The sequence below is a fragment of the Phyllobates terribilis genome, unplaced genomic scaffold (assembly GCF_046119375.1).
Source record: "Phyllobates terribilis strain yellow unplaced genomic scaffold, ASM4611937v1 Scaffold_7__3_contigs__length_470593459, whole genome shotgun sequence".
Classification (NCBI taxonomy): domain Eukaryota; kingdom Metazoa; phylum Chordata; class Amphibia; order Anura; family Dendrobatidae; genus Phyllobates; species Phyllobates terribilis.
In genome coordinates, this window is record NW_027362767.1 from 385,463,540 (window position 1) to 385,482,148 (window position 18,609).

An 18,609-nucleotide genomic window follows, 5' to 3' on the forward strand; every position below is an offset into this window, starting at 1 on the left:
ATGTAATATAAATAAGTAATAACAAAGGATAAAAAACCTTGAATAATACAGATAATAAAGTATGATGCCAACAAAAATGTCCCCCAAACACAGTAGGATACCCCCACAGTGAATTCCTCCACAGTACGCTCCACATGCACGGTAGGATGACCTTAGAGTACTCTGCTCCCTCAATCCCCCCAACAAGTATGATCCTTCAACTGTAATCCCCAAATAGTGCTCCATACAGAATAATGGGCCCCACATAGTCCTCTATACAGTATAATGGGCTCCATATATTGCTCCATACAGTATAATGGCCCTACATAGTCCTCCATATAGAATAATGGGCCTCAAATAGTCTTCCATACAGTATAATGGGCCCCACATAGTCTTCCATACAGTATGATGGGCCCCACATAGTCCTCCTTACAGTATAATGGCCCCACATAGTCCTCCATACAGTATAATGGGCCCCACATAGTCCTCCATACAGTATAATGGGCCCATATAGTGCTCCATACAGAATAATAGGACCCACATAGTCCTCCATACAGTATAATGGGCCCCATATAGTGCTCCACACAGAATAATAGGCCCCACATAGTCCTCCATACAGTATAATGGGCCCACATAGTCCTCCATACAGTATAATGGGCCCCACATAGTCCTCCATACAGTATAATGGGCCCATATAGTGCTCCATACAGAATAATAGGACCCACATAGTCCTCCATACAGTATAATGGGCCCCATATAGTGCTCCACACAGAATAATAGGCCCCCACATAGTCCTCCATACAGTATAATGGCCCCACATAGTCTTCCATTCAGTATAATAGCCCCACATAGTCCTCCATACAGTATAATGGGCCCCACATAGTCCCCCATACAGAATAATGGGCCCCACATAGTCCTCCATACAGAATAATGAGCCCCACATATTCCTCCATACAGTATAATGGGCTCCATATATTGCTCCATACAGTATAATGGCCCTACATAGTCCTCCATACAGTATAATGGGCCCCACATAGTCCTCCTTACAGTATAATGGCCCCACATAGTCCTCCATACAGTATAATGGCCCCACATAGTCCTCCATACATTATAATGGGCCCCACATAGTCCTCCATACAGTATAATGGGCCCCATATAGTGCTCCATACAGTATAATGGGCCCACATAGTCCTCCATACAGAATAATGGGCCCCACATACTGCTCCATACAGAATAATGGCCCCACATAGTCCTCCATACAGAATAATGAGCCCCACATATTCCTCCATACAGTATAATGGGCTCCATATATTGCTCCATACAGTATAATGGCCCTACATAGTCCTCCATACAGTATAATGGGCCCCACATAGTCCTCCTTACAGTATAATGGCCCCACATAGTCCTCCATACATTATAATGGGCCCCACATAGTCCTCCATACAGTATAATGGGCCCCATATAGTGCTCCATACAGTATAATGGGCCCACATAGTCCTCCATACAGAATAATGGCCCCACATAGTCCTCCATACATTATAATGGGCCCCACATAGTCCTCCATACATTATAATGGGCCCCACATAGTCCTCCATACAGTATAATGGGCCCCACATAGTCCTCCATACAGTATAATGGGCCCCATATAGTGCTCCATACAGTATAATGGGCCCACATAGTCCTCCATACAGAATAATGGGCACCACATTAAAAAAATAAATACTCACCTCTGCCCGTTCCCCCGCTGCTCTGGTCTCTTCATGTTGTCTTCAGATCCTCTGCACACCTCGGTACAGTGGACGCGTTGTAATGACGTCATCGCATCCGCTGTGCTGAGATGTGAGATGCAAAGAAAAAAATGCCAATATACTCGGGGGACCCGCCCGGCATCGCGGGCCAAATTTACTCACCCTGCGAGCCAATATATCTAATTTTTATCTTTTTGGCTAATATCTATTTATCCATCTATCAATTCATCTAATATTTTTCTGACCACCCATCTTTTATCTGATATTTATCTATTAATGTAATATTTATCTATCTAATAAATGTATATCCAGTTATCAGTCAATCTAATATTTATCTATCCAATATCTATTGATTTTATCCTACAAGAGGGATCTCTCTTCGCCTATCCTGAGGTCATTCTGCAATTTGTTACCTTTTCACTATTATTACCTAGTTCTAAAACTAGATTATCTAAGGATATGAGGGCCCTGGTGGCCTTTATCTGTGACAGCCACATATCAGGAGAATGGAGGTCTTGTGCCTCCTTTCCCCTCACTGCAAGTGGAGGACAAGCCAGGAAATGTCGCTCAGTTTTACTCATTATCGTATATGGGGATTTACAGGGAAAAACAAATGTGTGCACGTCTGTTTCCAGATCACATATCTGCAGTTCTGGGAACATATTCTAGAACTGCCTAACAATGAGATAGTGGTAACAGTGTGAATACTTTTAGGATTTTAGGAAATTTTAGAAACTTATTATGGTAATTCTAGTCTCCCAGTGACTTGACTTTACCTGCAAGAGCTAACAAATCAGACATATCAGTGGTGCAACCGCACAGGGGGTCCAAGAGGTAAGGGGGCCACTACCACCTCCAAAGCAGGAGGAATTGTGCATTATGTTGAGATATTGGACTGCAAAGGGCCTAAATGTTGTTCTTGCACAGGGGCCCCTTCTGTTTGTGTTTACCTGTGTTGTCTATTCAAGTCTGAAGTGGTCAAACATCCCCCTGCTGTCTCAGAGGCTCAGACTACTGGTCTGTCCATGCTTTACACTGCAGCTCTGCTTGTTCTGATTGGCTGCTGGATATATAAGCACAAGCTCACTAGAAAATCATTACAGAGGGGTGAGACATCAAAACACCATCTGCAAGAAAAAGGACAGTGTATCGGAGGACTCTGAGCCTCTGTCGGGGCGAGTCTGGAGATCGCCTTTAAACGTTACTCCAATCAATCGATGGTCTTACTTATGTCTGTCTGTAGTCTGGAGCTCATTTAGATGCTACTGGCTGCTGTTTAGGGAATGTGATTTCCCTTGGCAGACAGGTCAATAGATTGACAGCTCCTTCAAAGTTTTCCTAAGTGCTTGGGATAATAAGGGTTATGGAGAGTATATGATGGAATTGTTAGTTAAGCAATTATCTGATGCCTCCCGCAAATCATCCCCCATAGTAGAAGTCAGGAATATTTATTGCGCTTCTTGTATTTCAAAGCTCAGCTCAGAAAAAAAAAAGATTATCGTTACAAACTCTCCTATCAGACCATCAGAACAAGCTCACTGATGGATTCTCAGTTAGCTCATTCTGCAGTCAGCATTAGACAGCGGAACACAAAGCCTATAGAAGGTACATGGTGCAAAATTTTAAACGACACCCAATTGTAAAAATAATTTTAGCCCAAAATACATACGTTAAAGTTAAACAGAAAAAAAAAAGTCCCCAAAGGCAGACAACCCCTTTTAAGAATATTGATTCATTTTATAAAATAGCTTTTTACTTTCAGAATGTAAACATTCCCTTCAAAATAATGACTGGGAAAATCAGGAGTTTCAGATATTGATTTGAGATTTGATTTTAAAATAGTCGACAGAACATTAGAGGAGTGAGATATTTCACATAGGGGACTACCGTTTCTCAATGGTGAGACCTCCAGGTGGAGTATAGAGAATTATGGGCCAAGCAATGCTCCCTGGGAAAAGGATATGCAAATGAGCTCTCCTCCTAGAGGAAGCAAGCTGGCTCTCTAGTGACACCTATGGGAGGTAGCACCTCTAGAAGTCAATGTCAGCCCCTTTAACAAACCTTGCCTCGGGATATTTTAGCCAAACCAAAGTTATCTTCTAAACAAAAACACACCCATCTGTAGACCGCTACTTGGGTTTCTTGGCCCGTCGTTAGTGCAGAGTAGGGTTCTGATTGCTTTTCACCCTGCAAACCTAAAGTTTACTCAGACAAGTGTAACAAAAAGAAAAAAAAAAGAGTTTCTGGCTACTATATACAGTGCCTACAAGTAGTATTCAACCCCCTGCAGATTTAGCTGGTTGACACATGCGGAATTAACTTGGCATTGTGACATTTGTACTGTAGATCAGCCTGGAAGTGGGAAATGCACTGCAGCTAATTTTTTTTTTTTTTTTTAAAAAACGTTAAAAGTTAATTCAGAGTGTCATTTATTATTCAACCCCCCAAACCACAAGAATTCTGTTTGGTCCCCCTAAAGTATTAAGAAGTAGTTCAGGCACCAAGAATAATGAGCTTCACATGTGTGGATTAAAGATCTCTTTTGCCAGCCTTTTCTGACTATTTAAGACCCTCCCCAAACTTGTGAACAGCACTCAGACATGGTCAACATGGGAAAGACAAAGGAGCATTCCAAGGCCATCAGAGACCAGATCGTGGAGGGTCACAAGGCTGGCAAGGGGTACAAAACCCTTTCCAAGGAGTTGGGCCTACCTGTCTCCACTGTTGGGAGCATCATCCGTAAGTGGAAGGCTTATGGAACTACTGTTAGGCTGAGTTCACACGATGCGTTTTTCATGCGTTTCCGCTGCGTTTTTGCAGTTGCGTAAACGCCGCGGAAATGCATGAAAAACGCATGGTAGAAGGGCAGCAATGTTCCCCAATTGAAATCCGCATGTGCTGTGCCCATGATGCGGATTTTTCCGCAGCGTAAACGCTGCGGTCAAAAATCCGCAGCATGTCAATTAATTTTGCGGAAACGCTGCTCTTTTGCCGCCATTGACTTGCATTAGACCGCATGGAATCCGCATCACTGTATATGTTGATGCGCTTTTCATGCGGTCTAATGTGCGGATGGTACCCGGGTGTGGATGAGAGGACTCTCATCCAGACCCGGGTACCATTAAAAAAAAAAGAATAAAATAAAAAGTATATATATTCTCACCTTCTGACGGCCCGCGCAGCGCTCCTGCTTGATTCCCCGCACTTCGCGGTTGAATGAAGAAGGACCTTCGCTGACGTCAGAGTCATGTGACGGGTCACGTGACGCTGACGTCGGAAGGTCCTAAAGTCTTCACTGCCGGCAGTCGGGACTGAGCGAAGCCTGACACCGGGGGCCATCAGAGGGTAAAGTATATATTTATTTTTTATTTTTTGACATTCACACACTATATAAATCCATGCCGGTTGCATGGATTTATATAGTGTGAAGTTGACAAGCACTTTCCAAGTGATGCTAAAATCGCTTGGGAAGCGCTTGTCAACCCGCATGCGGAAATGAAAGTGAAGACCGCTTAATTTCCGCATGTCCCTGGCAGGAAACCGCATGTACAATCCGCATGCGTTTTTTCCTGCCAGAGAGATGCAGAAACGCTCAGGAAAAAATCCTGAGCATTTCTGCATCGTGTGCACATACCCTTAGCCTTCCACGGCCTGGACAGCCTTTGAAAGTGTCCTCTCGTGCCGAGGCCAGGCTTGTCCGAAGAGTCAAGGCTAACCGAAGGACAACAAGGAAGGAGCTCCGGGAAGATCTCATGGCAGTGAGGACATTGGTTTCAGTCAATACCATAAGTAACGTACTCCACCGCAATGGTCTCCGTTCCAGACGAGCCCGTAAGGTACCTTTACTTTCAAAGCGTCATGTCAAGGCTCGTCTACAGTTTGCTCATGATCACTTGGAGGACTCTGAGACAGACTGGTTCAAGGTTCTATGGTCTGATGAGACCAAGATCGAGATCTTTGGTGCCAACCACACACGTGACGTTTGGAGACTGGATGGCACTGCATACGACCCCAAGAATACCATCCCTACAGTCAAGCATGGTGGTGGCAGCATCATGCTGTGGGGCTGTTTCTCTGCCAAGGGGCCTGGCCATCTGGTCCGCATCCATGGGAAGATGGATAGCACGGCCTACCTGGAGATTTTGGCCAAGAACCTCCACTCCTCCATCAAGGATCTTAAGATGGGTCGTAATTTCATCTTCCAACAAGACAACGACCCAAAGCACACAGCCAAGAAAACCAAGGCCTGGTTCAAGAGGGCAAAAGTCAAGGTGTTGGAGTGGCCTAGTCAGTCTCCTGACCTTAACCCAATTGAAAACTTGTGGAAGGAGCTCAAGAATAAAGTCCACATGAGACACCCAAAGAACCTAGATAACTTGGAGAAGATCTGCATGGAGGAGTGGGCCAAGATAACTCCACAGACCTGTGCCGGCCTGATCAGGTCTTATAAAAGACGATTATTAGCTGTAATTGCAAACAAGGGTTATTCCACAAAATATTAAACATAGGGGTTGTATAATAATTGACCCACACTTTTATGTTTAAAATTTAATAAAATTCAACTGAGCAACATAACTTTTTGGTTTGTAAGATTTATGCTTCTGTTCATAAAACCTACTCTCGTTTGCAGTTTGAAGGCTCTAACTTATTTGCATCTTATCAAACCAGCTAAATCTGCAGGGGGTTGAATACTACTTGTAGGCACTGTAATCCCAGACAATCCATTCCGCTGCTATACAGCCCTTGGATAGAGGGTCCCAAATATGTTTACCCCTCCCATTTCTTTGGTGTTAGGTGTAGGACTCCCTTCTACAGAAAAGAAGCATAACTTGGGAATGAGTGTTGGAATTTGACCGAAAATCATAGAAAATAGACAACAGGCCCTTCTGTCCTAGGGGTCAAAACATTACACCGTAAAGGGGGCTACTGTTACTCCTTGTGGATACTACCAGCAGGAGTAGGAAGACTTAAAGGGGTATTCCCATCTCCAAGATCCTATCCCAATATGTAGTAGGTGTAAGAATATTAGCAAATACCTACAATTAGAAATGTAGTATAGTGTTTTTGTTTCTCTATGTCTTTTTCCTCGTGTGCAGGCATTGCGGGACCTTAGGTATCCATGGTTACGTCCACTGATAAAGTGACAGTTAGCTAATTGCTAGTGGTCGTAACCATGGATACCTAAGGTCCTGCAATGCCTGCACATGAGGAAAGAGACATAGCGAATCAGAAAAACTATGCTACATTTCTAATTGGAGATATTTGCTAATATTACACCTACTACATATTGGGATAAGATCTTGGAGATGGGGCTACCCCCTTAACCTCCCCCCCATACACAATAGATAGCGGTTGGGGGAACGATCGTTTCACTGAAAGCTTACTCTCCTAACTCCCCCATACACAGGGGTGCTCGGCCAAGCATCCATGTGTTGTGAGAGAGCTGCTGCTAGATTCCTCTGCCAGCAGCTTATCTTCATCCAACAAAAGGAGCAGTTATCCAACAGGCCGGATCCTTCTCTCCTGAAACATTTGTCAGGTGGCCCCGATACACATTAGACTGTCAGCTGATTCCGTCGATATACAGTGGGGAAAATAAGTATTTGATACACTGCCGATTTTGCAAGTTTTCCCACCTGTAAAGAATGGAGAGGTCTGTAATTTTTATCGTAGTTGGACTTCTACTGTGATAGAGAGAATCTAAAAAAAATCCCAAAAATGACATTGTATGATGTTTACATAATTAATTTGCATTTTGTTACATGAAATAAATATTTGATACAATAGAAAAACACAACTTAATATTTGGTACTGAAACCTTTGTTTGCAATTACAGAGGTCAGACGTTTCCTGTAGTTCTTGACCAGGTTTGCACACACTGCAGCAGGGATTTTTGCCCACTCCTCCATACAGATCTTCTCCAGATCTTTCAGGTTTCGGGGTTGTCACTGAGCAACATTGAGTTTCAGCTCCCTCCAAAGATTTTCTATTGGGTTCAGCTCTGGAGACTGGCTATGCCACTCCAAGACCTTGAAATGCTTGTTACGGAGCCACTCCTTAGTTGCCCTGGCTGTGTGTCTCTGGTCATTGTCATGTTGGAAGACCCAGCCACGACCCATCTTCAATGCTCTTACTGAGGTAAGGAGGTTGTTGGCCAGTATTTTGCGATACATGACCCCGTCCATCCTCCCTTCAATACGTAGCAATCGTCCTGACCCCTTTGCAGAAAAGCACCCCCAAAGTATGAGGTTTCCCCCACCATGCTTCACGATTCGGCCGGTATTCTTGGGGTTGTAGTCATCCTTCTTCCAAACACGGCGCGTGGAGTTGATACCAAAAAGTTCTATTTTGGTCTCATCTGACCACATGACGTTCTCCCATGCCTTATCTGGAACATTCAGATGGTTATTGGCGCACTTCAAATGGGCCCGGACATGTGCTGGTGTGGCGCCCCTGCAGGTTCAGTCGCCACAGAGGGTCTGCATCTCACCCAAAGGTGTGGTATCCCACTCTCAGGTAAGGAAGGAGTACTGCCCGGGACCCACCCACCTGCATCCAACACTACACCACTCCAGACCAGCAGGAAGGGTAAGATGCACGTGTACAATGCTGAGCCCTGTCCCTGGTTGGAAGGGGGGGAACTGAGAGAGGGGGAACCTTGTAGTGGGTGTGGGTGGAGGAAGTAGATCAGGGGAGCACCTTCAGAAGGAGTATAAGAAAGAAGGAAACCATCTTGAATGAGATCAGTCGGACAGAGGAGACAGAACAGAGGAGAGAGAGTTGAGGAGCAGGAGATCTGGAGGAGCTCTGCTCAGGAGGAGTGGAGAAAGGAGCAGGGCCTAGTCTCAGAGGCCCAGGAGGAAAGACTGAGAGAAGAGGACGGGAGCAGAGGGAAGGCTCCAGAGACAGAGGGGATCCCAGGAGCACGGTGAGTGCGGAAGCCACCCGTGCCCCTGAATCTACACAGACGTGGAGGGATCAGGCCGCAGAGGGGAGAAGAATCAGGGTCAGCTAGATAACCGGAGGCTACTGTACTTTCAAGGTGCAGCTGCCAACTACCACAATTACATCGCCGAAAAGGTGGCCGCATAGGGTCCAGGGGACTGCACGTTGCCCGACAAGATCCGAGGCTATGGGCTTGGGACACTGATTGTGAGGCGCAGGGCAGGAGGGTGAGAGCCAGCGCAGGAAGACGACCGAGGAAGGCACACAGAACGGGGTCCCGTTTAAGTACTCCTGAAGTACTTGAGAGCTGCTGAACCCCTTCTTGGTGAACGCAAGACAACGTGGGTGGTTATAATCTGGCAGTTGTAACCTGGAGCAGCGTGATAACTGTGAGTAAACCTTGAAGACTGCACCTCACTGTGTCCTAGAATTATTGCTGCGCCATCACCAGCCCTGCACTACACAGCACCAACAACATCTACCTCAAAACATCACGATATCCTGCCCTGGGGCTAAGCTCTGCCTGTGGAGAGCTGAACTAACTCTGCTGCGTCACCATCAGCTCCAGAGGATCTGCACCGCAGCAGCAGCCCCATATAGCCGCATACTACAGGTGGCATCACGAACATTATCTCTAAAAACTTTATTCCCCTTTTACTTTCCCCTTTAATTGACCGCCCTGGGTCACGGACCGGGTCACAGCCACCATGACATCCCCAGCACCAACCGGCCCGGCTACCGAGTACCCCACAGCCCAGGGGGCGTGTCACCGGCGTGAGCAGGGGGACCTTGCGTGCCCTGCAGGATTTTAATCCTTGACAGAATAGTGTGTTACTAACGGTCATGTTTGAGACTGTGGTCCCAGCACTCTTCAAGTCATTTACCAGGTCCTCCCATGTAGTTCTGGGCTGATTCCTGACCTTTTTCAGAATCATCCTTGTCTCACGAGGTGAACTCTTGGATGGAGAGCCAGACCGAGGAAGATTGACTGTCATCTTGTGTTTCTTCCATTTTCTAATAATTGTGACAACAGTTGTTACCTTCTAACCAAGCTGCTTGCCTATTGTCCTGTAGACCATCCCAACCTTGTGAAGGTCTACAATTTTGTCCCTGCTGTCCTTAAGACAGCTGTTTGGTCTCGACCATGGTGGAGAGGTTGGAGTGTGATTGAGTGTGTGGACAGGTGTCTTTTACACAGATAATGAGTTCAAACAGGTGCAATTAATACAAGTAATGAGTGCAGAGTAGGAGGGCATCTTAATGAAAAATTAACAGGTCTGTGAGAGCCAGAATTCTTGCTGGTCGGTAGGTGATCAAATACTTATTTCATGCAATAAAATACAATTTAATTATGTAAAAATCATACAATGATTTTCTGGATTGTTTTTAAGATTCTGTCTCTCACACTTGAAGTGTACCTACGATAAAAATTACAGACCTCTCCATTCTTTGTAGGTGGGAATATTTGGAAAATCGGCAGTGTATCAGATACTTATTTTCCCCATTGTAGATGGGGACCCCTATCGATTGGCAGTACAGGGCACTTTTAACCCTATTAGAATTGAGCGTCATAACATATTCTTGACTGCCACTCCATTCATTCTCTATGGGACTGCTGAAAAATCCATATGCTGTGCTCAGCAGTCCCATACAGAATAAATGGACCAGCGGTCTGACATGCCCACTGACGCTCAATTCTAAAAGTGTCCCGTTCTGCTGATCAGTGTGGATCCTAGTTGTTGGACCCCCACCTATCCCATGGTTAGTTGATAACTTATCTTTACCAGACATACTGATAGGGAATTTAGATTTTAAGACCCATTGGGGATAGTAATGATAATGTTGTAAAGCGCTGCAAAATATGATAGCGCTATAGAAGCAAAGCATAATAATAATAATAATGATAACTAGACAACTCCTATGGCTAGGTGTCAAAACACAATTTGATCCTTGTGTGGCCGCCTTCTTTTGGCTTGGGCAGATTTATCACCAGCTGTCGGACATGACTAGCAGTATACAGCCCTTGAAAAATATAGCGCCCACGACTGGACACTGCCAGGTTGTCACTTTTCTGTCAATCAGTCGGCAGTGTACCCAAATGTAATGAGCCCCTTACTTAAAGAATTTCTATCTGATGATGACCAATATAATTTTAAGGTATCTGGGGGCGGTGGTCCGGGGGGTCCCACCGCCGATAAGTCCTAGTACTGATTTCTTCGTAGCTGAGAAGGAATGACGTGTGGCCAATCATATAAACAAAATGGGGGCTGTGATGTTCTGAGAAATTAGGCGGTTCCTGTCCCTACCTCCAAATATTCTCCAGGGGGGCTGGCAGTCAAATGGACAGAATCTATGTTAAGCATCTCTTTCAAAGGCCATTGAGCGGTATTGATCGAGATGTCAAGGGAAGAAGGCGAGAAACAGGTTCTCCTTTCATGTCAGCTCTTATAATGGGGTCTGACTCCTTCCCTGCTATCATTATCATTTCCACCTCTTCTGTGTCAAGTCCCATTGGAATGGGGGTCTGCTGACCACAGACAATCGGGGGGTTGTGTGGGGTCTGCCATACCCTACGGCCCAATGTTCCTTTAATTTCTTATCTACATATGGTAGAGAACTGGATATAATGTAATTAATGGAGAAGATAGATGAGACGATACTCCCCTGCACATCCCTGTTCACGTAAAACATTCTATTATAGCAATAAAGTTGCATTTCTTGAGACTTGTGTTGACACCTATTGAGCAAAGCAATAAAGGCCCATATATTCATCATTTATCATATGGCTTATTTATGTCGGACAGTCACTATGAACACTCAGTAATATTTTAAGGGATAATACTTAAAGGAGTACTCCAGGCAAAAATTGAGTCTCATTAATCAAAACTCACCAAAACAAAAACTGTCTCATAGCAACCAATCACAGCACGGCTTCCATTTCTAAAACAGCTCTGGCAACATGAAAGCTGGGCTGTGATTGGTTGCTATTGGCAACAAAGATGGCTTTTGTTTTAGACCGTTTGGGTAAACTTGCCTCCCTGTGTTATGTCTAAGGAGCCGCAGCATGGGAATCTATGTATCTTGCTCTGTCTCTACAGGGCCCATAGTAAGCATAGAGGCCCCAATTCATCAAGGCTGGTTTCATGCCCCGAATTCACTCCACAGACACTGTTGACTCAAAAAAAGCTGCAAAAAAACCTAGTGGGGAAAAAAAGTTTCAAAACATCTTTTAAAAACATTCTTCTAAAATAGGGTCTGATCTCAAAACCATGGGGTCGAGTCAACATTGTATTTGCGCCACTTTGTTGTCTAGTATTGTGCGCCTTGCGCCTGTTTGTTTTTTTATGTACATCTTTTCATTTGCGACTTTTTTCAGTCATCTTTTTATTTCTTCGCCTGTTGTATTAGTTTCTTTATGTTCGACGTTGTGGGTGTGGTTTGGGGTTTCCAGACGTTGTCGCCCGATTCCTCAATTGAGACTTTTTGGAAAGTTTAAAAATTTTTGTTTAAATGTACCCCTAGTCCCACCCTGAAGTAATTTTATCTACGTCAGAATTTTTCGCACATTTTTTTTTTTACCATACTTTGCAAAATGTGAGACTTTTTGCACTACAAAATGTGCAAAAAAAAAAGCTAAAGAAGCGATAAAGATCATTTTCAAATTGGCGCAAAATTGATAAACCGCTTACCCGTTGATAAATTTGGCGCAAAAACTTCTGCAAATACCACGGGACAAAAAAAAGTGACTTAAAAAAAAAAAGTGCAAATGATGAATTGGGTTCCTTGTCTAATATCTCATGAATTTCTGACAAGGATTTCTCTTGAAAACTATATTCGACTTCTCGGTCTAAAAACCCCTTCCATATTACCATAGCCGAAGGGTGTGTTCACACTGTGGGTTTTTTTTAGGAGTTTTTAGTGCAGAAACTCTCCAAATCCTCCCTAAAAAAATGTAATTTCTGATCTAAAAAAAACTCAGTAAACGGACCCTTTAACATAATTGTACTATTTTTCATTATGAAAAGATATGAATGGCACTTGTTCACACCTCATCCTTTATCTTTCAGGTTTCTGTGTGGGATATCGCACAATCTGAACCTTCAGGTTAAAACTGAGCCAACTAGTCCAACCCTACAGATGGACACCGGGGGATATTATAGTCCCGGGGGCATGTCGGACACCAGCAGCAGCTATGGACTGTCTGTAGGAGGACAGTCTCAAGGACTGGACTCTCCCACTGCTTTACTTGGATTTTCTGACAATGGGGAGAAGCTTTTTGTTGATAGCCCCCCATCTCTGAGCGACGACCCCACCATGCAATGTGTTTTGAGGTCTGTCCCCAAGCGACTGTGCCTGGTATGTGGCGACACGGCATCTGGATATCATTATGGGGTGGCATCTTGTGAGGCATGCAAAGCATTTTTTAAGCGAACCATCCAAGGTAAGAATCAGTGAGTTACCGGTTTACACGTCACTGCCATTATTACACTCAGGTCTTAGGAAGGACTGATTATTATACTCCTAACTGCCATTATTACACTCTGGTCCTAGGAAGGACTGATCTATTATACTCATCACTGCCATTATTACACTCAGGTCCCAGGAAGAACTGATCTATTATACTCATCACTGCCATTATTACACTCAGGTCCTAGGAAGGACTGATCTATTATACTCATCACTGCCATTATTACACTCTGATCCTAGGAAGGACTGATCTATTATACTCATCACTGCCATTATTACACTCTGGTCTTAGGAAGGACTGATTATTATACTCATCACTGCCATTATTACACTCTTGTCCTAGGAAGGACTGATCTATTATACTCATCACTGCCTTTATTATAGCAGGGTCCTAGGAAGGACTGATTATTATACTCATCACTGCCATTATTACACTCAGGTCCTAGGAAGGACTGATTATTAGATTCATCACTGTCATTATTATACTCAGGTCCTAAGAAGGACTGATCTATTATAGTCATCATTGCCATTATTACACTCAGGTCCTAGGAAGGACTGATCTATTACACTCATCACTGCCATTATTACACTCAGGTCCTAGGAATAACTGATTATTAGATTCATCACTGTCATTATTATTATACTCATCACTGCCATTATTACACTCAGGTCCTAGGAAGGACTGATCTATTATACTCATCACTGCCATTATTACACTCAGGTCCTAGGAAGGACTGATTATTAGATTCATCACTGTCATTATTATTATACTCATCACTGCCATTATTACACTCAGGTCCTAGGAAGGACTGATCTATTACACTCATCACTGCCATTATTACACTCTGGTCCTAGGAAGGACTGATCTATTATACTCATCACTGCCATTATTACACTCTGGTCCTAGGAAGGACTGATCTATTATACTCATCACTGCCATTATTACACTCTGGTCCTAGGAAGGACTGATCTATTATACTCATCACTGCCATTATTATACTCATCACTGCTATTATTACACTCTGATCCTAGGAAGGACTGATCTATTATACTCATCACTGCCATTATTACACTCAGGTCCTAGGAAGGACTGATCTATTATACTCATCACTGCCATTATTACACTCAGGTTCTAGGAAGAACTGATTATTAGATTCATCACTGTCATTATTATACTCATCACTGCCATTATTACACTCAGGTCCTAGGAAGGACTGATCTATTACACTCATCACTGCCATTATTACACTCAGGTTCTAGGAAGAACTGATTATTAGATTCATCACTGTCATTATTATACTCATCACTGCCATTATTACACTAAGGTCCTAGGAAGGACTGATCTATTACACTCATCACTGCCATTATTACACTCTGGTCCTAGGAAGGACTGATCTATTATACTCATCACTGCCACTATTACACTCTGGTCCTAGGAAAGACTTATTATTATTCTCATCACTGCCATTATTACACTCTGATCCTAGGAAGCACTAATCTATTATTATCATCACTGCCATTATTACACTCTGGTCCTAGGAAGGACTGATTATTATACTCATCACTGCCATTATTACACTCAGGTCCTAAGAAGGACTGACATATTAGACACATCACTGCCATTAGTATACTGTGGTCCTAGGAAGGACTGGTCTATTATACTCATCACTGCCATTATTACACTCTGGTCCTAGGAAGGACTAATTGTTATACTCATCACTGCCATTATTACACTCTAGTCCTAAGAAGGACTGATTATTATACTCATCACTGCCATTATTACACTCTGGTCCTAGGAAGGACTGATTATTATGCTCATCAATGTCATTATTACACTCAGGTCCTAAGAAGGACTGACATATTAGACACATCACTGCCATTAGTATACTGTGGTCCTAGGAAGGACTGGTCTATTACACTCTTCACTGCCATTATTATACTCTGGTCCTAGGAAGGACTGATATATTATACACCTCACTGACATTATTATACTCAGGTCCTAGGAAGGATTAATCTATTATACTCATCACTGCCATTATTACACTCTGGTCCTAGGAAGGACTGATTATTATACTCATCACTGCCATTAGTACACTGTGGTCCTAGGAAGGACTAATCTATTATACTCATCACTGCCATTATTACACTCTGGTCCTAGGAAGGACTGATCTATTATACTCATCACTGCCATTATTACAATCTGGTCTTAGGAAGGACTGATTATTATACTCATCACTGCCATTATTACACTCTGGTCATAGGAAGGACTAATCTATTATACTCATCACTGCCATTATTACACTCAGGTCCTAGGAAGGACTAATCTATTATACTCATCACTGTCATTATTACAATCTGGTCTTAGGAAGGACTGATTATTATACTCATCACTGCCATTAGTATACTGTGGTCCTAGGAAGAACTGGTCTATTATACTTATCACTGCCATTATTATACTCTAGTCCTAGGAAGGACTGATCTATTATACTCATCACTGCCATTATTACACTCTGGTCTTAGGAAGGACTGATTATTATACTCATCACTGCCATTAGTATACTGTGGTCCTAGGATGGACTGGTCTATTATACTCATCACTGCCATTATTATACTCTGGTCCTAGGAAGGACTGACATATTATACCCCTCACTGACATTATTATTCTCATGTCCTAAGAAGGACTGACATATTAGACACATCACTGCCATTAGTATACTGTGGTCCTAGGAAGGACTGGTCTATTATACTCATCACCTCCATTATTACACTCTGGTCCTAGGAAGGACTGATTGTTATACTCATCACTGCAATTAGTATTCTATGGTCCTAGGAAGGACTGGTCTATCATACCCATCACTGCCGTTATTATACTCTGGTCCTAGGAAGGACTGATTATTATACTCATCACTGTTATTAATATACTGTGGTCCTAGGAAGGACTAGTCTATTATACTCATCACTGACATTATTATACTCAGGTCCTAGGAAGGATTAATCTATTATACTCATCACTGCCATTATTACACTCTGGTCCTAGGAAGGACTGATCTATTATACTCATCACTGCCATTAGTATACTGTGGTCCTAGGAAGGACTGATCTATTATACTCATCACTGCCATTATTACACTCAGGTCCTAGGAAGGACTAATCTATTATACTCATCACTGCCATTATTACACTCAGGTCCTAGGAAGGACTAATCTATTATACTCATCACTACCATTATTACACTCAGGTCCTAGGAAGGACTAATCTATTATACTCATCACTGCCATTATTACACTCAGGTCCTAGGAAGGACTAATCTATTATACTCATCACTGCCATTATTACACTCAGGTCCTAGGAAGGACTAATCTATTACACTCATCACTACCATTATTACACTCAGGTCCTAGGAAGGACTAATCTATTATACTCATCACTGCCATTATTACACTCAGGTCCTAGGAAGGACTAATCTATTATACTCATCACTGCCATTATTACACTCAGGTCCTAGGAAGGACTAATCTATTATACTCATCACTGTCATTATTACAATCTGGTCTTAGGAAGGACTGATTATTATACTCATCACTGCCATTAGTATACTGTGGTCCTAGGAAGAACTGGTCTATTATACTTATCACTGCCATTATTATACTCTAGTCCTAGGAAGGACTGATCTATTATACTCATCACTGCCATTATTACACTCTGGTCTTAGGAAGGACTGATTATTATACTCATCACTGCCATTAGTATACTGTGGTCCTAGGATGGACTGGTCTATTATACTCATCACTGCCATTATTATACTCTGGTCCTAGGAAGGACTGACATATTATACCCCTCACTGACATTATTATTCTCATGTCCTAAGAAGGACTGATTATTATACTCATCACTGCCATTAGTATACTGTGGTCCTAGGAAGGACTGGTCTATTATACTCATCACTGCCACTATTATACTCTGGTCCTAGGAAGGACTGATTTTTATACTCATCACTGCAATTAGTATTCTATGGTCCTAGGAAGGACTGGTCTATCATACCCATCACTGCCGTTATTATACTCTGGTCCTAGGAAGGACTGATTATTATACTCATCACTGTTATTAATATACTGTGGTCCTAGGAAGGACTAGTCTATTATACTCATCACTAACATTATTATACTCAGGTCCTAGGAAGGATTAATCTATTATACTCATCACTGCCATTATTACACTCTGGTCCTAGGAAGGACTGATCTATTATACTCATCACTGTCATTATTACAATCTGGTCTTAGGAAGGACTGATTATTATATTCATCACTGCCATTAGTATACTGTGGTCCTAGGAAGAACTGGTCTATTATACTTATCACTGCCATTATTATACTCTAGTCCTAGGAAGGACTGATCTATTATACTCATCACTGTCATTATTACAATCTGGTCTTAGGAAGGACTGATTATTATATTCATCACTGCCATTACTATACTGTGGTCCTAGGAATAACTGGTCTATTATACTTATCACTGCCATTATTATACTCTGGTCTTAGGAAGGACTGATTGTTATACTCATCACTGCCATTATTATACTCTGGTCCTAGGAAGGACTGATTATTATACTCATCGCTGCCATTATTATACCCTGGTCCTAGGAAGTATAGGCCGATGATACCCGTCATATGGCTGGAGTCGCCATTACACATGGCGGCAGCAGGTATCAGCCCTACGGCACACTACTGAGGAGAGTGTTTGGGGAATTGTGATGAATATTAATGGTGCATTGAGTAACATGGCAGCCTGTCTATATCTGTAATTCTGCAGTGATCCCAGCACCACTTTGCCCTCCCCTGGACTCACACAGACACAATGTTATTTGGCAGCTCCCTGATGGACGAGGCCAGAGGTTATAACAACATAATTAAATCTTTATTGATTAATCTTCATAACTAAACAGGTAAAGAGTAATCCCCCGATCACCGCGGGATAAGACAGCTCGGCATTAACCCCTTCTCTTCCCACATAGAGGACTGCTATAGCACATTGGGTGCAGTATGAACCAGATATACATGTAACCTAGCAACTTTAATCATTAGTATACTAAAATATTCTACACGTTTCTAATATACTTTTTATTTAAATTTACCATTTTCAAGATATTTGCTTGCTGTCAGTGAACGAGAACATTCTTCTTTACATCCTGAAAATAAAAATATATCCAAATGACCTAGATTATTGAGTAGATCTCTTAGACCTGATGAGGTTGGTGCACTTACTTTGAAAATCCATGTCAGAATGTCTGTATATTCATTATATTAAAAAGTGTATTTTATAAGTCCAGTTAAAGTATGGACGAGCTCACGAGTCCAAGTCCCAAGTCTGAGCAGTTTGAGATCTCAGCAGGGAGGAGGGACACTGAGGAGCTATCAATCGGGTCATCTTTTTACTTGAGTTTTCCGGCTGCTTTTTTTTTTTTACTCGATTT

The 18,609-nt window shown here is 42.7% G+C and overlaps 1 protein-coding gene across 1 annotated transcript in view; it reads left to right on the forward strand.

Moving 5' to 3' along the window:
- Nucleotides 1-18,609, forward strand: part of LOC141155530 (estrogen-related receptor gamma-like) — a 69,180-nt gene that overhangs the window by 12,503 nt on the left and 38,068 nt on the right. Inside the window, exon 4 of the mRNA XM_073642396.1 lies at nucleotides 12,740-13,113. Coding sequence (XP_073498497.1) covers nucleotides 12,740-13,113 — 374 coding nt within the window. The remainder of the gene's footprint in view (nucleotides 1-12,739; nucleotides 13,114-18,609) is intronic.